This window comes from Antennarius striatus, chromosome 17 (genome assembly GCF_040054535.1).
Source record: "Antennarius striatus isolate MH-2024 chromosome 17, ASM4005453v1, whole genome shotgun sequence".
In the NCBI taxonomy this organism is placed as follows: Eukaryota; Metazoa; Chordata; class Actinopteri; order Lophiiformes; family Antennariidae; genus Antennarius; species Antennarius striatus.
The window spans coordinates 826,743-850,246 of record NC_090792.1 but is presented as its reverse complement, the minus strand read 5'-3'; the positions used below and the strand labels follow the sequence as shown (position 1 = coordinate 850,246).

The following is a 23,504-nucleotide window of genomic DNA, read 5'->3' as shown; positions in this document are numbered from 1 at the left end:
AAGCCGTGTACTATTAGTCTGATAAATATGTATTCACATAATCAAACGTAAAACATTACATAGTTTACACAGCATTTACTTTAAATTAGTTGATTACTGAACAAAATATTTTCTCAGTGAATTATAAAACATCTGGACGGACAGACAGAGAGACAGACTGTTGGGGGTTTGGGATGTAGAAGTGTGTGTGTGTGTGTGTGTGTGTGTGTGTGAGTGTGTGTGTGTGTGTAGGGAGTGCAGCTCATTGACTCAGACTGAGTGATCACTCCTCAGTGATGTGAGACTGACATTTTAATTTCCTTTCACACTGATCTCTCTGTGAAACGTGTTCATCTCCTCTAGAACTGGATCCAGACAAAAGGAGTTAACCACAGAATCTGAATCCTTCTGGTAGGTGTGTTTATTCTGTAATAGAAGTATTAAGAATTTAAATCAACAAGTTATGTGGTGAATTGTATTTTGATGCATTCACACACATCAAATTAACGTGTAATCATATAACTACACTGTAAATTACACTGTCATTGTCAATATCATTACATTGTCTGTAATGATTAATATGTAATAATCTGTAATTATCTATCAAATTTTTAGAGAACATTTTATTTAGTACTTTCTCAAATTGCTTAAAAATAATTGTAAAATTAAAAATATACTACATATGTAGCTTTTACGTGAATGTTGCACCATAGTTCTTTATAATTTGAAGGTCAATCAAATTGTCTTTTACAGTTTAGAGTTTAGTGACTGTTAGCTGTCTCAGCCTCAAGAGCTCTTTTTGAACTTTTACATGTTGAGGTTTTGAAAATATGATTAATAGTTTTCACTTTGACATTTTAGTGCTGTTGCTTTAATCAAGATGTACAAAAACTGTCATGAAAACATCCACAAATGTCACGTTTTCACATGTAATGTGAATTAGAATGTCACAATGTCAGAATCTTTTTTCTTCAAAATTTACTTTGTTTTTTTTTTCCTCAAGAGAAGTTTCAAAAACATGTTTCTGTACAAATGTGTCATACCTGTCTTGTTAAATGATCAGCTATTTGCAAAAGCTGATATAAGTCCATATATAATCTTCCTTAGTGCTTATACAGTAGGTTCAAACGATGTGTGTTTCACACAATGTCGTTTGCATAAGTGGCAAATATTTGTCACGTATGTGTTCAGGTACAGTTATGTACTGCTCTGGGGAAGGTGTTGGTTTTTCCTAATTAATTATTGATCAGTGAAAATAGAAAAGTCCCACAGAGTCTGGGTGAGTTTCAGCATCAGAGAATTTTTTTGTCCATTTTTACTTGATAGGCATGTTTTTCTGCTATTGTTGGTACTTTTCGCGCTTCTTGCCAGTGAGACATCAAAGACTTCCACAGATTACGATCTTCAAACCAAATATCAGACACAGATCAGAGCGCAGCCACCCGCTGCAGACGCTCGCATGCATTCACTGATTGTATGGATGATAGGTGTGAATCTGGGTCGTTCACAAGTAGAGGAAGAGCTGAACTAGAACGCTTTCATCCTGTAAACAGACTGAAGAACTTCAAGATGACTGACAGTCATTAAAAGTCCAGGCCTGAGCTTTTTGGGGGGTTTTGACAACTGGACCACATTAAAACTTTGGGTCTATATTATTCTTATATATTGTATTAAACAGAGATAACCCTAACCCTAACCCAGGGAGGAACAATTGAATACCATTCATTTAATTTTTCCAAAATTTTCATTTTAGAAACCCTAACCCTTTTTTAAATTTATTTTACAATAGATAATAATAATAATAATAATAATAATAATGATTTCCCCACAGACATAATTACAGCATACAAAAATAAACATTACAAAATACTTTATGTATTACTTTTTGCCAGTAACCAGTTTAGCTGTGAGACAGTCCAAACTGGTATCTTTAAACATTCTATAATGTTCCCAGTTTTGTTTGTACAAATGTTTTAAGCATTTCTCTCATCAGATTTAGAATAAGAATAAAAATCAGTGTTTTCAACTGAGTACATGTTCACAAAGGTTAGAATTCACTGTATTTAACTGATAAACAGTTTGATGTAATATTTTAAAAACCTTTTTTGCACATGTTAGAAGCCAATAGTTTACTAAGCTTTAGCTTTATATAATCCATCTATTTAAAATATATAACTATGTACACTTCATTCAAACTGCTCAGCAGCAAATAGGTCAAGTATGATATGCTTTAACCGCACTGACTTCATCCTAATCAGATTTACAAACATGAATCTACAGTGTAGCTTATTCATCATTTAATTAGCAGGTGGTGGGTTATTTTTTAAAGTCTCATAGCATAAATTCTTCACACATACAAACTGTAACACACAAATAAGCACATTTGAATGGCTGCACTTGATTTGCTGACTACATATTGTAGTTTGCTGTCACTAATTCTGAGTCCCAAGACGAATCCCTGGGATCACCAGCGCCCCCTACAATGAGGCAGGAGAACTGCGTGTCTCACTTCGTGCCTTTTCCCATCGGTTTCAGGACCGCTCAACTCAAGACATTACGCACATGCAGTTGATAAAAAACACTATACATTATGTACATTAGATAAATTGTGGAAATTTTGTTCATAGAGCAAACGTGTCTGAATGTTTTAATAGCGACAGATAGATAGCATTACGGTCCCACTGTTTAGCTACCAGCACAGATAGTGGAGTCACTGATCAACCCATGGTGAGGCTCGGCTGGTCGGTGTCTCACCACAGGTCTCTGATCAGTATTTCAGCGGTAAACGTGAAAATTCAGCAATTTTGAGTGAAAATAATCTAAAATTGGTGATGTTAAATGGAAAATAACTTTATAAGACACACCGCTGGATAAATATAACCCTTTATTTCTTCCATTTGCCAGATTTTTCATGATGGCAGGTGAGGCCACGTCACTGCTTTAACCTTTCCTGTGACGTTTTCCCTTCTACCTGTGACATTACTTGACATTAAATCCTTTTATTCCCGCATACAATCTTTCATAGGGTAATATGGAAAATGAGGTAAATAAATTGGAGTTAAATGTACTTGTTTTTTTCCCTCAAGATTAAAAGCATGGACGCTGTGACATCAGACTACTATGAGGATTATTTCACAGGAGACTACCCTGACGACGGGCTCTGCAACCTTGACCCTAACCCCACCGAGGTCATGACACAGACCTACATCCACTCCATCATCTGTGCCTTCGGCCTGATGGGCAATGCCCTCGTCATCATCACCTACCTGTTTTACAAGAGAACCAAGTCCATGACAGACGTGTACCTCCTCAACATGGCCGTGTCAGACCTCATCTTCGTGGTGGCTCTGCCCTTCATCGTTTACAATGAGAAGCACGGCTGGCTCATGGGCCCCGTGGCCTGCAAGATCCTGGGGTCGTCCTACAGCGTCAATCTCTACAGTGGCATGCTTCTGCTCGCGTGCATCAGTGGGGATCGTTACGTCGCTATAGTTCAGGCTAGAAGGTCGTTCGGCGCTCGCTCACACACACTGACGTACGGCCGTGTGATCTGCTCAGCTGTTTGGGTGTTTGCGGTGGCTCTGTCTCTGCCCACGCTCATCTACACCGAGCGCTTTGAGGAGCCCGGCCTGGGGCCCGAGCCGGGCGTCACCACGTGTCGGCTGTCGTTCAGCGAGGACGAGACAGCCAAGCTGATGAAGATGCTGCTCCCCAGCCTCCAGATGACCATCGGCTTCCTGCTGCCCCTGCTGGTGATGGTGTTCTGCTACTCCAGTGTTGTGTACGTGTTGCTGCGAGCGCGGAGCAGCCAGAGGCAGAAGGCCATCCGCGTGGTGCTGGCGGTGGTTTGGGGGTTCATCCTGTGCCACCTGCCCTACAACGTGACCCTGCTGAACCATACCCTCTCTCTTTTTAAGGAGAGGAGCTGTGAGGAGGAGACGGTGAAACTTCGAGTTTTGGCCATCTCCAGGAGCGTCGCCTACCTCCACTGCTGTCTCAACCCCATCCTCTACGCCTTCATCGGGGTCAAGTTCAGGAGCCACTTCCACCAAATCATGTTGGATGTGTGGTGTTTTGGCAAAAAATACATCTCCAGCGTCCGCTCTTCACGCCAGATGACCGAGGTCTGTCTGTCAGCACGCTTGTCTCCAGACGTTACCAACAACATGTCGTCTTTCACCGTATGACGCTACAGCGGTTCAGACCCGTCTGGAGGGAGTGAGGAGTGATGTCACTGAGTGACGGGTCATTCTGTCACCTCTAAAGGGGAGAACACCTGTGGAAAAATGATCAAATCATCCCTGCAAACAAGAGAAAATAACTGCACAGTAGGATGTTTAATATTTCACAAGAAAGAAGTCAGATATTACATTTCCAAATGGAATTTGTTTGAAGAAATTAGTGCACGCAATCAAAACCAACCAATCACGTACATGCTAGACACGACCAGGTTTCCATTTAAAGAGCTGCATTTGTTCTGGTGAAGATCTGCACGGATGAGGCATTCGCCTTCAGATTAGCAGAAAAGGAGATTCCCTGAACACGTGAACGTGATCTGAAACAACAACATTATCTCAACACGTCAACACGCCTGGTGGTTTGAGTGACGTTTCATACAGAAACGCTGAACATCACATGTGTGTGTTGTCTGCTTTCCATCTGCAGTGACAGTGTCAACAATTTATCTCCAGTATTCTCCTTTTTAAGCAATTCCTTCCTGATCACAAGACTAAACGATGAGTTAAGAGGCGGTGCTGGTTGTTTCGTGCTTAAACGCTGTTTATTGTTGTTTATTCATCCCGTATTGATGACAATAATCTCTTCTTGTATACATTTGATATTGACACATTTTTTAAAGATCCATCCATCTTCTCGACGCACTTCTTCTGCTGTCGTGGGGTGCTGGAGTCTAACCCAGCTGGCTGGGGGCATGAAGCGGGGGACACTCACACCCCTGGGCAATTTGGCATTATCAATTCACCTAAGCTGCCTCTTTCTGGAGGTGGGAGGGACTCAAACCCAGAACCGCCTTGCTGTGTGGCGACAGCGCCACCCACTGTACCACTGTGCTTTTTTTAAAGATATTTTTATTATAGTATTTGTTAATTTCACATAACACAGAATGTCAAGCAAAATGAAAATGCATGAATAAAAACACAATATTAAAAAATCTGAACCTTATTCCCGCGCCCCCGAGAATGAAAAAAACTAAAAACGAAAATGATAAAGGACTATTATAAATTAGCACCATATTTTTTTAATAAGTTGCTGGTTTCTTCCTCACATTGTGTATAGGATGCTATGGGATGTTCGTTCAGCCATTTCCTCTGACAGGGAGAAATGGCCCTGCTGTGTGAGCTAATAAAATATTTTGTAGTATAACTAACTCACACTAAGGGCCTGTATGTCATCCAAAATTCAGATTTGGGGATCAAGAGGAATTTTGTATTTTATAATGTCTGATGTTTTGGCAATGTATTATCAGAATTTGTCTAAATGTGTACAGTTGCAGAGTATATGAAATCTCTGTCATGTATTTTACATTTCTGACAGAGGGTAGAGGAGTTGTGATGTATTCTATGTATCTTAAGTGGAGAATAATGCGTTCTATTAAAAATGGATGCACCTGTTTGACGAAATATTGACTCATTTTTATCCACACCTAAGGAATCCGCCTTTTTCTAATTCTGTTAGGTAGAAGCTTAAATCTCATGAGGTTTTGATTGCTTTTATATTATTGTTCTGTCACTATGAATAAACATTGTTATGAGTGTGTAAGTGTGAATTCTTCCACACAGTCAGTCCAAATGAACTGAATCACAGATTTGCAGGAGTCAGATGGAAGCCAGGATATTAAAGTCCTCTTTGTCAACGAGGACTGTTATGTCCTAATATTGAACCTTATGCCCCCCAGGGTTGCGTCCTCTCTCCGCTGCTCTTCTCCATCTACACCAACGACTGCACATCTTCGCACCCAGCTGTCAAACTCCTGAAGTTTGCAGACGACACAACTGTCATTGGACTCATCCAGGACGGGGATGAGTCTGCATACCGACAGGAGGTGAGACAGCTGGTGTAGTCGCAACAGCCTGGAGCTGAACACGCTCAAGACTGTGGAGATGACAGTGGACTTTAGGAAGTCACCCTCCCCTCTGCTCCCCCTCACCATCGCAAACAGCCCTGTGGACTCGGTGGAGCGCTTCCAAGTTCCTGGGGACTACTGTTTCCCGGGATCTGAAGTGGTCTCTCCACATCAGCTGCATCCTCAAGAAGGCCCAGCAGAGGATGTACTTTCTCAGGCAGCTGAGGAACCACGGTCTGCCACAGGAGCTATTGGTCCTGTTCTACACGGCAGTCATTGAATCGGTTCTGTGTTCCTCCATCACAGTCTGGTTCGGTGCTGCCACCCAAAGGGACAGGACACGAATACAAAGGACAATCACGTCTGCTGAGAAGATCACTGGGACCTCCCTGCCCTCCCTCCAAAAGCTGTACTCCTCAAGAATTAGGAGTCGGGCAGGGAAGATCATCTCAGACCCAACACGCCCTGGACACCGTCTATTTAAAAGTCTACCTCTGGGAGGCGCTACAGAGCCCTCCTCTCAAAAACAACCAGACTTAAGAACAGTTTCTTCCCCCAAGCCATAAGACACTTGAACAATAAACGTTAAATATTTGTCTCCCAAGTCCTTGCAACATGCACTCAGCACCTGTACATTGTGCCCCCCCCCCACCTACTGCGTTTTGCATCTTGCGTTTTGTATTTAGTATAGTTATTTATAATATTTAAAGTATTTAGAATAGTTAAAAATTAAGTTATGAATGTACAGTTTGAGACACCACCTGCCGGAAACAAATTCCTCGTCTGCTTTCAACAAACGATGGCCAATAAAACTGATTCTGAGTCTGATTAATAATCTAGATAAATGCAAAAAACAAACAAACATGAATTCAGACCCCCATTGTGACAAACATTCAGAATTCTTAGAGATCAAGCGTTACCGTTTGTTTGGAGCCAGGACTCCTTCGTCATAATTTATTTCAATTAATGAATCCTGTCGGACAGCCTGCTAGAATGAGAAGATTTGTGCTTTTATTCAGAACCACTGACTGTAAGAAGCTGAAGCATCAGTCAGTCTTGATATCTGGAGTAGTTATCAACCTGAGGTCAGTGACAACAGGAAGTCAATTCTCTGTCACCAGTTTCAGTAATGAATGCAAAGGATTGTGGGGATGGAAACACAACATTTTCACACCATAATTCCTCCCCATTGTGAGCTCCTCCCCCACACTGAACACACACATCGTCTGCAGTTACATTACATGTTTGAGGCTTCGACCCCCCAGGGGTTGATCTGCCCCAGGCCTCACCCCTGGATCAACCCTTAAAGTTAACATTCTGAACAGAGATTATCTTAAATTTACAGTTGTTATGGGATAATATAGACTACTTTAGTTTAGTCTTAGCTTATTTTAGCTTGGCTTAGTTTATCTTATCTTAGTTTAGATTAACTTAGTTTAGCTTTTTCTAATTTAGTTTAGCTTAGCTTAATTTAGTTTATTTAAGCGTAGTGTCACCCTTTTTATTGAGTAGTCAAGATAGAAGTCTAAATATCTAATAAACTGTTCTACAAAACTCCAATGTGTCTCAATCTACTCAATTTGGGTTCTGGTAGGTTCGTAAGGAGACTGGCAGTGGTGAGTGAAAGGTTGAAACCTCCACCCTAACGACACACTGACAAGAATTTAATATTTAAATGTATTTGACAAATTTTTTTTGAACATTTTCAATTTCTCAAGAAGATGAAAAAAATAACAAAACAAAATAAATTCTTCAATACCATCCCTCAAGTGTCCTTAAGAGCTCAGGTTATCACTGTCCATTTCAGTTTGGCGTTTCAATGTTTGTTCAATGTCTATAGTCTTCTCAGTTTGTTCATATGTCAGATCTGACCGTAACAAATTAAAAAAAAAGAAAATCTGAGATCTCAGTAAATAAAAAAAGAAAATTCTTAAAGGACTTGGAATCCTTCGTCCTACCACCCTCCTAGGAACCAGGTGGAGCATTCAGGAGCATCATCCAATGTACACCCCCCATGTGGCATGCAGTGCGTGTGTGGCAGGGCATCAATGCTTGGTGCAGATTCTATCCAGAAAAAACCCAGCCTGCACACAATTGTACAGAGCAATTACTTTGTTTGCAACTAAACAAAATGTTATATGAACTCATTACAAAATTCTTAAATTTAATTTCCAGTTTTCGTGTCATTTTCAATATCTATATAATTCTTACTAGCCAAATACACAAAAAAAATCAATGAACAATACAGTGGTACCTCTACTCACGAAATTAATCGGTTCTGGAAGAAATTTCGGAAATATAAAATTTCGTTTTCCATTCAAATGCCCTAATCCGTTCCAAGCCCCCCAAAATTCAGACATTTTATAACATAAAAATCATCAAAACATGTAACAAATACATGTTACGATTAGATTATTACACAATAAATGAGAGTTGTGCATAACGTAAAAAACAAAGAATAAAGAATAATAATGACGGTCATTTACCTTTTAACTGCTGCCCTCATTGTTTTTTGCCCTCTTTGGTTCATGCCCTCTTGCCCCCCAATGAACAACAGAGTGAATTCCAGTCCTCCTCCTGAACTTCTCCAACCACCCACGCGACGCCTTAAACTCCTTAAACTTCCTTTAGTTTTAATAACGTGGTGATTATAGATGCATTACGGCCATATTCTTTGGAGAGATCAACCAAACGCATCCCTTTTTCAGGCTTTTCTATCATCTCTTGATTTGTTTGTACGGACAAAAAAACTCTTTTCTTGGTCTTTTCTTTTCCTCTTTTCTCCGTCACTTCCTTGGGGTCCATAGTGAATACTCTAAAAGTTAATATATTTATGTAAAACTATCAGAGCACCTCATGGGTCGAGGGCCGAATGACGAGGACGCTGCATAGACACCTATCTAGCTCCACACAGAGGTCCCTCTGAGCCAATGGGATGCCAGGATGCTAGGTAATAGCCAATGGCAAAGCATTTGTAGGAATGTTGCCTTCAGGAACCTGTGGGAGCTGCGAGTATCAGCCCATACTGTATTTTAACCTTTCGTAACTCGAAATTTCTTTCGTAACTAGAGGCAATATTTTCTTGTTGAGGCGTTTGGTCAGTAGAAAATTTCGTACGTAGAGACATTCATAAGTAGAGGAACCACTGTACAATTTTTTAACATATAAATTCACCAAAAAAAGCTATTCCCATACTTAGCATTGGAGGCTGGTCCACAGGAATGCATCGCACAAGGCGTGTTAGCTAAACACCTGCATTAGCAATAGCAGCACATCGGGGTGCACTACATAGATAGATAGATAGATAGATAGATAGATAGATAGATAGATAGATAGATAGATAGATAGATCGATCGATCGATCGATCGATCGATCGATCGATCGATCCAGCCGCCTTGTAGGGACGGAGCCTCCTCAGCGTTGTCATCACCAGGTCTGCAGTGATGATGGTCTCAGTCGTGGTGGGAGCAGGAGGTTGTGGCGAGGTTGGAAGTCCAGTGGTTGAGGTGGGGCCGTTGAGCTTCGCAGTTCTTGGAGTGGGCTCGGGAGAAGTGGCAGGGGTGGAAGGAGAGGAAGCACAGGAGGAGGGAGCATCAGTGGAGCGGTCTGTAGGGCCAGGAGAGGTCTGTAGGCCAGGAGAGGTCTGTAGGGCCAGGAGAGGTCTGTAGGCCAGGAGAGGTCTGTAGGGCAGGAGAGGTCTGTAGGCCAGGAGAGGTCTGTAGGGCAGGAGAGGCCTGGGACGAGGAGCCGGGAGTGGTGGGGGAGCTGAACCGATTGAAAAAGCTGTTTAGTTCATTCGCTCGTTCAATATTCCCCTCCACAGTGCTGCGCCCTTTCCCGTGTCCGGTGATGGTTCTCATCCCATTCCAGACCTCCCGCACTTGGTTGCGCCCCAGCTGCTTCTCCAGCTTCCTCCTGTACGCCTCCTTGGCTTCCCTCAGGCAGTCTCACTTCCTTCTGGGCCTTCCTCATCTCCTCCTCGTTCTTGCTCCTGAACGCCCGCTTCTTCCTGTTCAGGACAGCCTTGACTTCCTTGGTTACCCATGGTTTGTTGTTGGGGTAACACCTGATTGTCCTGACAGGGGCCACGGTGTCCACACAGAAGTTCATGTAGTCTGTAAAACACTGAGCTGCCCCCTCAATGTCTTCCCCATGTGAGCCCACAATAACATCCCAGTTGGTGGTCTGGAAGCAGTTCCTCAGCATCTCCTCTGCTTCCGGGGACCACCTCCTGACCTGTCGTGTTGTTGCTGGCAGCCGTTTCACCAGCGGGATGTAGGTGGGCTGTAGGTACACTAGGTTATGGTCTGATTTACCTAGTGGAGGGAGGGGGGTGGCGGTGTATGCCTCCTTAGCATTAGTGTAGAACAGATCGATGGTTCTGTTCTTCTGTGTGGGACAGCTTACATTTTTACAGGCTAACGCTACTAGTGAACCATTAGAAACAAAAAACACACATTTCCATCACATTTCCGAGAGAAAATCACATCCTGCCTAGGTTTATAATTCATTTGCATTTCCAGCTTTGTGCTACTCACCAGGATTATCTTCAACAGTTCCAACGCTACAGGTCGCTCCGCGCAGACCGATGCAGCGTCAGAGCGTGAACGAGCACTGAGCAGGTGTGAGCGCGCTGGTGCGTTCAGGGTACATGGGAAACACAAGTACTCAACAAAAAAAATGTTTGAACAGAAATAATAATAAACAAATAACACTGAGAAGTAAAAGTAACACTGGGTTACATAAGCTTAGTTTACTTTAGTTTAGTTTAGATGAGCTTAGTTCACTTTGGTTTAGTTATTAGTTTAGCTTAGTTTACTTTAGCTGAGCTTAATTTATTTTAGTTTACGTTTTGCAAAAAATTAAAAAACAGAGAAATGTTCTTTGTGACTTTTATTAAAGAAAACAGTAAAACAGTTGACATAATAAAATGGAAAAGTAAGTGACTAAATTTGGTGTGTATGTTATAAAAGAATAGCCTATTTAGAGAACCAAAGTGAAAAGTGAATTTATATTTTTTGCCACTGAAGACAGTTTGAATCTCTTTTGTTTCATATTTCCTTATTTCCAGACTGACAAACTTCTGCAATGTGAGTGAACTGTGACTCGTTAGTGACACCTAGAGGATGAACTGGAACATAACACCTGGGTTCTGATGTCATTCTCTCCTCTGATCTGAGGACAAAACGTGAACAACAACCCTCCCTGCTTTCATCCACTGGATGTCCTCAGTCAGCTGTCCTGGTTTAGGGTGAAGCATCCTTCCTCTTCCTCAAACCCACAAACAAATGATTTAGTGCATACAGATCAGCTCCAGGAGCATTTCTTTGTGTTGGTTAAGTAACTTAGTGTTCTGTTGTGAATCACAAACCACATCTGTTCGCTGTCTCTGGTCACGACACGCCTCTTACCCTCCACCACACCACCACAGCCCCCACCCAGCTGGCCATACATCACCATTATCTGTTGGGTTTGTTGGTCCCCAGTTGTGTGTTTGTTGTGCATCGGCACGGCCTCCATCTCCCTCGGCCAGCCGGTCACACACGCTCACCGTGTGGAATTACAACATTTAAATCATGCAGTCAAATTGATATTTCACTCCAGACCCAGTTCAGACACATTTGAACGCCAGATGTGAACTGCAGTTAAACTCGGCCGGATCCAGTCCCAGTCTGGATCCATCTGGACACGAGATAACGAGGCCTGAACGGAAACGGCCTGAGTGGGTGATGGATCGGATCCTGCACATATTTAAAAAATGTCATCATCCTTTTGCTCATAATCAGCTGGGTTTTTACAGGTATTTTGTTTTGCCTCTCATAAACAGGACAATTATCAGTTTCTGCACACATTCAACACTGAATCAAATGAACACAGTAAAAATAAACATTATAAAATCTTAAAATGAAATTTATTCTAAAGGTTTTACAATAACTGTTTTTTACATTAAATCCTCTGTACATAAATTAACATTTAAGAGTGAGAAATTACTTTTATTTTCATATCATTTCACAGAGAAACTGTGATATTGTTTATACAATATTAGCTCTTCTTACTCCATTACCTTCAAATACGGTATTTGGCTTGTGTGAGGTTTTATGTTCATGCTGCAAACATTTTCTTTCAGTTGAAAGATATCAGTTCATCAGTTATATCAAACATTCAGTCTTTTTAAACCCGTCCACAAGAGAAGGAAGGATCTGCTGAGCAACAGAGCCTCCTCATCCAGAGAGAAGCTTACTCAGGAGGAGAAGGTAATGGTTTGGTATCCCAGCATGCAATGGGAAACCACTGGAATGAACGGTTTCTGTTCTCTTTCCTGTTGAGCACCAGTTGCATTGTGAAGTAAGTCATCTGCCAATCGGGGAAGATTTTATGACCCATTCCCTCTCCTGAGTGATTACTATGGGATGGCACCCAAAGAGGACGCTAACTTAACCAGCCAGCCAAAGAAGTTCTCCTACCAGTTAAAAATGAGGACAGTGTGAAAGTTGGGGTTCACAACTCCAGGTCAGTTTGACGGTAAATCTTCCAGCCACGTGAAAGATTGTGTTGTCCACGTTTCCCTGAGTCAGCAACTTCTGGTCAGGAGTGATTTCATCTGATATACGACCGTATCTTCAGAGGAACAACACCTTGTAAAAGACACCGTAACTGAGGTGATTTAAAGACCCTTTTGCCTCAGGCTCATTCCTGATACCCCCCTTCACATGTCGTGGACATGCTATAACAAGACGGCACCATCTTTGGCGCCGCGGCGACTGAGCCAGGTTATCCTTTGGGGATGAATGCACTTTAAGTGGATTCTTGACACTTTCCACGAGGGGTATTTTTGAACCACATCGAGGGCATTCATCTAAACATCTGGTGTCTGATAATAAAATCTCTCCTCTGACTCCTGCAGTACAATCAGGGTGATTCATTGTCCCCAGAGGAACCAGCTGACGGCTGGTGTCATGGCAACACGGTGCCATCCTGTAATAAGTTGTAGTTGGATACAGTAAAAGCCTGTTTATTCATCTCTTATTCATGGTGAGTTTGTGTTTGTAGACAGCAGGGCTTTAGCAGATGTTACAGAACAATGGCCTCTAGCCGGTTTCTTTTAGCCCGACACAATCCTGCTAGACTCAGATCCATGAGGTGTTCTTCTGCTAAACGTGGAGAAGCTTCTGACCGACAGAGATGAGACAGTCATCATGAAACTGAGAGTAAAGCAGGAAATAAGAACCAATCTGCTTCAGATCGCTGAGCGGTTATCGATCCGTGTCGACTGTTCCTGAGAAAGACAACGTGACGCTAACACATCAGCACTCTGGACCTCTGGTGCACTGAAGGTCCTCAAGGCCAACTTCAGCCCTGGTGCCCTCCTGTATGGGATGGAGGGGTCATACTCATCTAGTCCTTTAAGATGTTCATGTTAGTTTTACACTTTTGGAAACAAGCTTTTTAAAGAAAGCACCCTTTTAGGAAACCTGCAGCAGATCTAGGGTCCAGAATCTAGGCCAGGACATGTCTGTCCCCTAACAAGCACACACCCTCCTCGGACACCCACCAGCATGAACCTCCAGGCCTGAACAAGATTCCACTTCCACATTTTTCCTGCGGCATCCCACACCGGGCGTTAGAATCGGGGGTACTCTTTAACAGACGGACTGAAAGGTGTGGGGACAAACTGTGTGAAGACTAAACGGCTCAGCCTGAGGAGAAACACGACCCCACCCATCCCACCCCACCCACCCCACCCATCCGTGCTCTGTAATCCCATGCAGGGTGGCTGCAGGGCTGGACTATTCCAGCTGACTTTGGGTGGGGGACGAGGTTCACAGTGGACAAGCCCCCGGTTCACCACAGGTCCACGTGAACGGTGAACACACTCACATTCAGGTCAAAGGTCAATGTAGAGCCACTGATCACTCACATGGTCTGTTTTTATTGGTGGGAGGAAACGATGTGAGAGAGAGCTCCAGTACGAACAGACTGAGGAAACATCATGACACGTCTGCCCGTCAGTCATTGGCTGAGCCGGTCACACGAGGTCAGCCTGGCTTTGAATCAGCACCAATCACCTCAGGGAGGTGTGTCTTCTTTCTCCCACACAGGTTCAACATGAACACATCGCCAACGGTAACGTGAGGATGGTGAGATGACCTTTTGACCTGCTTTGTCTGCAGCTGAGCAGCAGGATCCATTCTGTTACGGTAATTACATGAATAAACCTGGGGGAGGAGTGTGGTATTTTCATTGGGGGGAGAGAAACTCCCCCAAGGGGGACGGGGGTCAAACGCAGCACTCTACTTGGAGCTGCATTACAGTCAGAAATTAAATTAGTGTAACTTCCATTTTTGGAGTTGAAAACAACAAACGCTGAAGATGAGATCTATAATTAATGGTGGAAATCTTGAGAAGTTCTTTCCTTGCATTATTATCCCAAGTGTCTCAGAGTTTGTTGGCCTTCATGGTGATGGAGTTGGCTGTTGATGTTGAGTCCTGAGGCTCTGACATCATTGTCCCTTCTTCATGGGAAAAATACAAAGTCATTCTGAAAATCTTTCAGCATTTATGAAGGCAAAAAAATCTCAAACACAAAATACCAAACGACCCATCAGCACCTCTGGTGTCCAAAGTGTCCAGCTGATTAATGGATCAGGGAGAGCAACAGGAAAATATTCTTTCAGCTGAATTATTAATGGTGAACCAGTGATGAGCGTTACGGGGTATGAGTACTTTATAACAAATTTAGAGTGAAATTATTGATAAGAAAAGCAAAAACATAGACTCAAAATAAGCCAAGATTTTTAACACAGTTAGCTCAATATTTTGAAATTTTACTCAGTTGCTGTTTTTCTTCAATGCTTTGCTCATTTTCATAAAAATCTATCTGAGAAACTTCATCTCTCTTCAGTTAAAGAACAGTTATATTCTTATTTACACTATTTACAGTTCACAATTAGCTATTTTTCTTTGTTCTTTTAACTTCTGTCCTGGTTTCCTCCTCTGTGAGATGCTTTGAGCATTCTCATTGGTCTAAACCAGTTTACATTCAACCAATTATTTAATTATTCAAAATCAAGTTAATGCAGGATAATTTTGGAGGAAAACAATAAAAATAAGGTTTCTAAATTGACCATCTCTGGTTAGTGCATGTATCATAGTGTCCTCGTGCTAGAACAGGGGGTCAAACTCATTTTCACTGAGGGCCATATCAGCATAATGTCCTCAAAGGGCCAGATGTAACTGATAAATATAACTAAATGTAACTCAATGTTTCTCTGTTCTAACATAAATCCTTTTAATCTGTCAGGTTATTAAACCCACAGAACTCCATCAATCAAGGATCAAACTATCAATCAATAAAGAAAAATAACATCAGACACAAGTTAGGACGTTAACCTTGTTCACTACGTTTAGTCAGAGTTAAAATGGGCTGAACTGCTGCATTGTGGGAAATGTAGTTTTGGTCAAAGGACACTTTTGACCTATCTATTTTAGACACTCTGACCTTTTATGCTCTCGTGAGCCACATTAAATGACATGGAGGGCCACATTCGGCCCCCGGGCCTTGAATTTGACACCTGTGTGCTAGAAGCACAGGTGTACAGGTGTCTCTAGCTAGAGGTCAAAAAGTCAATCGTAGCAAGATGCCAGCAATGATTATTATGGTCTGGAACTCTGAACCTTGTCCAGTAATAGCCTCAGCATCTGCACATATTATCTGTTGAAGAAACCAAATAAACTCAAAACATCATTAATGTTTGAATGAAATCCAAAGTGAAATCTGGTTTTTGCTCAGTTTTGGTCTGAAATGACGTTTCTGTTCGACTTCTTTACGGTGAAGTGATTGAGACGATGAGCAGCGCTGTGGTTGGTTGTGTCTGGTAGAATGGAGAATATCTCCACTGGCCTGAAGGCAGCATTTGGAATCCAACAAAAATGTGAAAGTGAAAATTGAAAGTGAAATTTCACAGTTGTTTGGTTCCAAATGACAGACTGAACAGAGACTTTAGTTCGTGGACAAATGAACTCATAATTCGAGGTGACACTCCATCACATCAGTCCTTTGACTCCACGGATGAGAACCCTACTCCCCCCCAGTGGAACGCCACTCCAGAGTCTTTTATCCACCTCGCTCAGGAAGTGAAAGAGACCTTCCATTAGTGAGGGGGAAGAACTCCCCACCTTGGCGGGAGACAGGAGCAAACGGGGGCCAGTTGTCTGAATGAAAGTCAAGGTGATGGTGAGTGGGAAGCTGAGCAGCTGTAGACTCCGTCCCGTCCAATCCTCTGGCCCGATTCCGTCGTCTGCTTCAAACTGGATCGAGTCTCTGATCTACAGGAATTTAGTCTTCATCCAAATGTGCTCTGCTGTGTGTGTGTGTGTGTGTGTGTGTGTGTGTGTGTGTGTGTGTGTGTGTGTGTGTGTGTGTGTGTGTGTGAGTGTTTCACATTGTCTGCCTCAGTCCAGAGACAATCACAGCTCCTCCCTACTTACATAATAACATTGTCCATCTCCAAAGTAAACAGAGGTATCATTCAAAAGACATCCTGGACCTCTGGCGATGGTTGGAGACCAGGGAATAACCCAGAGGAAGTGTGTGTGTGTGTGTGTGTGTGTGTGTGTGTGTGTGTGTGTGTGTGTGTGTGTGTGTGTGTGTGTGTGTGTGTGTGTACCTCTTAGGACCAGAACTCTTAGTCAGGTAGGTCCCTTGTTGTAGGGGTGATAATTTCTTTTCCTGTCTGTCTGGAAGGCACTTTTATCTTTGCAGCCACTGGAAACCTCATTTCCTGGTCCGGTTTTCTTTCCAGAGCTCCGGCCCAGTGAGTGTCCCAGACGCCAGTGTGGAGTCTACTGGGACGTGGATGGAGCAGCGGGGGGAATCTGTCAGGACTGAGACGGTCCTGATTCTCACTAATACAGTTGCTTCAGCATTTATGAGAAAGAAAAGCATTCAAGAGCAAATATATCATCTACAACATTCATCATTAGGGTATATGTGGGTTTAATACCCGACAAACGACCATCAGTGTCAGGCCAACCTAAACTCACATGGTTTCAGTTCTCAGGTCTCATCAGAGGCTAATGTTACTCACCTTACAAACATCTTTCTCCAAACACTTCACAGCTGCTTTCTGTTTGGAGACTCATGCCTAGTGTTGTCCATCATGTCAGAACCACGAGCACGCACACGAGAGCAGATGAGCAGCCTGCTTTATGGATCGGAGCTTGCTGTAGCTTGAAAGAAATGTGACATAACAGATAAGAGCCATGATTTATATGTGTTGTGTGTTCACATCATCCAACAAGGTTCACACTGCAGCTCCACCCAGATGACGGCGTGTTCAAACTTGACAATCATCTGGTCTTCAAGCAAATGGATAGATGTTGGTTATTTAACAATGAAAACTCCTCTAATCCCTCCGTGAACATCCTCCAACCACATCTCCTGTAGAGACACCACCTGAGACAGACACCAGAGACCGGTAAAGTCACTGACGGTTAGCTTTTCAAGGATGAAGACAATAAAGTCACAAAGGCAATATTGCAAACTCAGCGTTGCAGTGGTGCATTGGGTTGAATACAACAGCTATGCTAACATGCTAATATTTTGCAACTACCGGTAGTTGTTAATGAGTGATGATGCTGACATGAAATAAATGATCTTAAACAGTAGAAACAGAAGCAGCTGTCAGTAGTTTAGTAGGTCTGATCAAAGCCTGACCTGAAAGAGACGGTCCTCCTTTGGTCGTGTCCCGTTAGAGGTCTCCACAGCGTGTCGTCCTTCTCCATGTCAGTCTGTCCTCTTCATCCTCTCTAACACCAGCTGTCCTCACGTCCTCCTCACTACATCCATCCACCTTCTCTCTGGTCTTCCTCTTGTCCTCTTTCCTGGTAGCTCCATCCTCATCATCCATTCACCAACATCCTCACCATCTCTCCTCTGGACGGGTCCAAACCATCAGAGTCTCCAGAACATCTCATCTTGTTCCTCTGAGGAACTCAGTTCTGATCCAACCTGGTCGCTCCTAGGGAACCTCAACGTCTTCATTTCCTCCAGCTCCACTTCCTGTTCAGCACCACTGTCTCTAATCCATCATGTCTGTCCTCACCAGTCTCTAATCCATCATCTCTGTCCTCACCACTGTCTCTAATCCATCATGTCTGTCCTCACCACTGTCTCTAATCCATCATGACTGTCCTCACCACTGTCTCTAATCCATCATGTCTGTCCTCACCACTGTCTCTAATCCATCATGTCTGTCCTCACCACTGTCTCTAATCCATCATGTCCTCACCACTGTCTCTAATCCATCATGACTGTCCTCACCACTGTCTCTAATCCATCATGTCCTCACCACTGTCTCTAATCCATCATGTCTGTCCTCACCACTGTCTCTAATCCATCATGACTGTCCTCACCACTGTCTCTAATCCATCATCTCTGTCCTCACCACTGTCTCTAATCCATCATCTCTGTCCTCACCACTGTCTCTAATCCATCATGTCCTCACCACTGTCTCTAATCCATCATGTCTGTCCTCACCACTGTCTCTAATCCATCATGTCTGTCCTCACCACTGTCTCTAATCCATCATCTGTCCTCACCACTGTCTCTAATCCATCATGTCTGTCCTCACCACTGTCTCTAATCCATCATGTCCTCACCACTGTCTCTAATCCATCATGTCTGTCCTCACCACTGTCTCTAATCCATCATGTCTGTCCTCACCACTGTCTCTAATCCATCATGACTGTCCTCACCACTGTCTCTAATCCATCATGTCTGTCCTCACCACTGTCTCTAATCCATCATGTCTGTCCTCACCACTGTCTCTAATCCATCATCTGTCCTCACCACTGTCTCTAATCCATCATGTCTGTCCTCACCACTGTCTCTAATCCATCATGTCCTCACCACTGTCTCTAATCCATCATGTCTGTCCTCACCACTGTCTCTAATCCATCATGTCTGTCCTCACCACTGTCTCTAATCCATCATGACTGTCCTCACCACTGTCTCTAATCCATCATGTCTGTCCTCACCACTGTCTCTAATCCATCATGTCTGTCCTCACCACTGTCTCTAATCCATCATGTCTGTCCTCACCACTGTCTCTAATCCATCATGTCTGTCCTCACCACTGTCTCTAATCCATCATGACTGTCCTCACCACTGTCTCTAATCCATCATGACTGTCCTCACCACTGTCTCTAATCCATCATCTCTGTCCTCACCACTGTCTCTAATCCATCATGTCTGTCCTCACCACTGTCTCTAATCCATCAAGACTGTCCTCACCACTGTCTCTAATCCATCATCTCTGTCCTCACCACTGTCTCTAATCCATCATGACTGTCCTCACCACTGTCTCTAATCCATCATCTGTCCTCACCACTGTCTCTAATCCATCATGTCTGTCCTCACCACTGTCTCTAATCCATCATGTCCTCACCACTGTCTCTAATCCATCATGACTGTCCTCACCACTGTCTCTAATCCATCATCTGTCCTCACCACTGTCTCTAATCCATCATGTCTGTCCTCACCACTGTCTCTAATCCATCATGACTGTCCTCACCACTGTCTCTAATCCATCATCTGTCCTCACCACTGTCTCTAATCCATCATCTCTGTCCTCACCACTGTCTCTAATCCATCATGACTGTCCTCACCACTGTCTCTAATCCATCATGTCTGTCCTCACCACTGTCTCTAATCCATCATCTCTGTCCTCACCACTGTCTCTAATCCATCATGGCTGTCCTCACCACTGTCTCTAATCCATCATGGCTGTCCTCACCACTGTCTCTAATCCATCATGACTGTCCTCACCACTGTCTCTAATCCATCATCTGTCCTCACCACTGTCTCTAATCCATCATCTCTGTCCTCACCACTGTCTTTTGACCTTCGCCCTTCCTTCTAGCAGAGACTCTTCTTGAGGTCAGACTCTGATGCTTCAGAATGGAATAAGAAGGTCCAGTGTGGAGACTTTCGTGACATCTAGTGGTCTGTTTGATAACTGCAGCCATTCTAGCACCGACTCCATCAGACGTTGGCTCCACTGTGGTTCAACATGCATGTCATAAAAGGCTCATTGTCACCCCTTCTTACCCACTGGTCAGGAGAGCATGATTCTCCAACCCTGGACCTTTTCAAATGTCAATAAACACAATGGTTCCAACAAGGACAGGAGAACACACTCACACATGACACTGACGGCCTCTGTGGACACTGTGTTCTGATGAGCTGCTAGAAAAACACACCGGATCTGTGAGGTCAGAACACTCTGCTAAAAACTCCATGTCAGCAGTGATGGAAATACTTCAGTCTGCACCAAGGTGTGTCCTGTGAATAAAGGACAGCTACTGAAGAACACTGAGATCATCATGCTGTGTGTGATGAACATCCAGTACCAGATAGAGAGAAACTACCGTCTGAAGAACCGACCAGACCTGGATCTACTTCTGGACTCAGTTGTAGAAGCGCCATCATCTCAGCTGATACCTGTTTACCTCTGTGTTCTTATATGGAGATCACCTTAAACTGACCAGATCATGGATCTGGACCTGGATCTGCAGCACAGCCTTCACACAGATAACCACCACAAAGAATACGTCCAAAACATCCAACATCCAAAACAACTTTTTTGTGGAATTCAATTCAAAAGTGAACGTTGCAGTGATGGACCCGTCCCCTCCCTGTGGACACTCAACTCTGACCTTCAGGCAACTTGGATTCCGTGCCCCTCCATCTTCCTTCAGACTCTTGGACCTCGATTTCTAAATGAAATGCAAAAAGGGAGTGATGGCCCAGTTCTTCTCCTGAGCCCAGGTGAGATGCTTCTGACATGGAATGAGACACTTGCAGTCCACTTCCTGGACATGTCTGAAGTTCTGACTGCAGCCTCAGTCCAGTCCTGGTGGAACCCCCACAGGTTCTCCAATCAGCTGTCTTTGACAGTCTGTGGACCTTCTCCTTCCACACTTTGTCCTTTCCGTCATCGTTCCATGAGCGTGCTTTGGCATACAGACTGAAAAATCCAAAATTTCTGAAGCTCTTTTCTGACAAGTTAAACATCATAAACAATTTGTGGAAATCAGCTTTGCACTTTTTATTCAGTAAAAGATCGTGTTATACTGTAATAGTCAAGAAAACGCAATATAAGCAGATAAAATAAGGAACTCCGATCAGAAAGGAGATGAAGTGGATTTGTCCTGGTCTCCATCCTGACTGCTAAAAAACTAAAAACAGACTGAAATATGATTTAAAACACGCAACCCAACAGATCTGCGACTCGTCTCATAGTGCGCACAAGAAACAGGCACCGACATGTGTGACTGTAGTTCAAACGTGGCGTATTTATTACCGTTACTGTCGAGAGGCGTACAATACAGTGCAAACCATTCTTTGGCAAACATACAATACAAATGTCATGATCGGTACTATTACATCACACTGACCGCCGTTCAGGGGCAGCGTGGGTAAAGCGTGTTCAGTCTGGTGCAGCAGTGCATTCCTTTGACACTTGTGGAAAAAAAAAGAGTTTGAAATGTTTGAATGCAAAATATAAATGAAATAATACAACAGATATATGAGTAAGGAGACTGGTAATGAAGAGAGATCACAGTTCCAAACTGTAAAGGAGACACACACACACACACACACACACACACACACACACACACACACACACACACACACACACACACACACACACACACACACACACACACACACACACACACACACACACACACAGGTGATGCAGAGTGATGGTGAGTAAACACTGTAAACACAGCTTGTAGAACCCGTCCAGTAGATTAACCCGGTTCACCAGGGACTCCTCTGGAGTCCTGGGTGGAACATTCCGGGGGGGTATTATTGGTGTTTAGTGACAGACGTGTGCTCAGGACGTTCCCGCACTGAGAAAACAACGGAACAGAAAGTGTGCAGCTGCAGCCCCCCCCCCCACCAGGGAAACACCAACGCTGGCTGTGGAGCCAAACAAGCCAGAGCATGAGCGCCGTACGCTAACCCCTCCTGATTGACATCACGTTCACATCGTCAACAACCCCCCCAGCATTAACCTCACTTCCCCCCATCATGTGGCTCCCATTAGAGAGGAATGAGGGTCAGGGGGGGACAGAGGAGCTCTGCGGAGAGACGTCAACCCTGCTTTAAGATGTGGAACACGCCGCTGGAACGCGAGGCGGTGGGACGCTTGGGGGGGGGGGGGGGGGCATGGTCCACACATGGGCAGGAGGAAGCAGGTGGGGGCAAGGCCGGACGAAAGAATGCATGCAAGCGTCGTCTAACGTGATCCAGAGCTGCTTTCTGAAAGCAAAATACAAGTGGAAAGCAGCCCGGCGGTGAGGATCCGGGGTCGGAGCCCCCCCACCCGCGGCGGGGGGGCGCCGCTCGCCTCCACCTCGCTCAAGTTCAGGACAGGCCAGCAGACGACGGGTCTTTAACCGACGGGAGCGGATCAGTAGACACAATCTGTGCATTACAAACGGTTTGGTGGGGATTCATTCACATTATCTGAGCGTTCCTACACACAAAGGGAGGAAACAGAAACGTAACGGGATTAAAGCACCTGGGATTAAAGCACCTGGGATTAAAGCACCTGGGATTAAAGGTAATCTGTCTGTGAAACGTCTTTCAGCTGGGATGAAGCCTCCTCTCGACCGTTACTCATAATAAAAGCGTATACTGAGGGTACAAAAGGTCGTTTGCATACAAAACACAATACTTTGAAGGTTTGCATATAGAGATTATTGGATTAAAGGGGGGGGGGGTAGCACCAGTTTTCGGCATCTCTAACCTGAGAACGTTTTGTGAGACAACAAGGTGGCCCCCGCCGCCGTCCTATCCACTTCCCTTTCCTGCATGTTGACGGCGAGGGGTGGGGGGTGGGGGGGCTCTGCAGAGAGTTTGTCCGTCATGATTCTTCTCAGCGAGCCACCATGGGGTGGGGGGCAGGGGGGGTAGAAATGAAACTGAGCTGAGGCGGTGGGGTCTGTTGAGGCTGTGGATTAGCACACCTTCAGGAGTCTCATCCTCTCTGGATGTCTGAGTGGGGGGGTGACCTCTGGGGGGTCCTGAGGGTTAGTCATGGTGGCCAGCTGCTTTTTCCCACGTGTGGGGGTCCTCGTGGTTCAGGCACACGGGGCAGCAGGCGCCTTTTAGCTTCACGGGCTTGTGGCACGCGGCGGCGGGACACGACTCCACGAAGCACGTCACCTGGGCATTCTGGGAAAACAGGGGGGAAACTGGTCAGTTGGCATTTAGAGGACAGGGTATTAGTATCTAATGGGGCCGCAGTAGCGCAGTCCGGCCTGGGGAGGCGCCCTTGAGCAAAGCACCATCCCCTTTAGAAGTTGTGAGACCGGATCTCGTTCTTTACCACGTGTTGGCGGATGGATACGACATCAGTATGACCGG

General features: G+C 44.2%; 2 protein-coding genes across 2 annotated transcripts in view; one reads left to right on the top strand and one right to left on the bottom strand.

Annotated features, from left to right (window-relative positions):
- Positions 1-316: 316 nt before the first annotated feature.
- On the top strand, positions 317-5,679 carry ccr6b (chemokine (C-C motif) receptor 6b). The gene is made up of 2 exons (XM_068339122.1): positions 317-390; positions 3,066-5,679. The coding sequence occupies exon 2, from the start codon at positions 3,075-3,077 to the stop codon at positions 4,164-4,166; it is 1,092 nt and encodes a 363-aa protein (XP_068195223.1). The 5' UTR covers positions 317-390; positions 3,066-3,074; the 3' UTR covers positions 4,167-5,679.
- Positions 5,680-21,394: 15,715 nt separating this feature from the next.
- LOC137611449 (peroxidasin) overlaps positions 21,395-23,504 on the bottom strand; it is a 51,892-nt gene continuing 49,782 nt past the window's right edge. Inside the window, exon 23 of the mRNA XM_068339664.1 lies at positions 21,395-23,312. Coding sequence (XP_068195765.1) covers positions 23,169-23,312 — 144 coding nt within the window. The 3' untranslated portion in view covers positions 21,395-23,168. The remainder of the gene's footprint in view (positions 23,313-23,504) is intronic.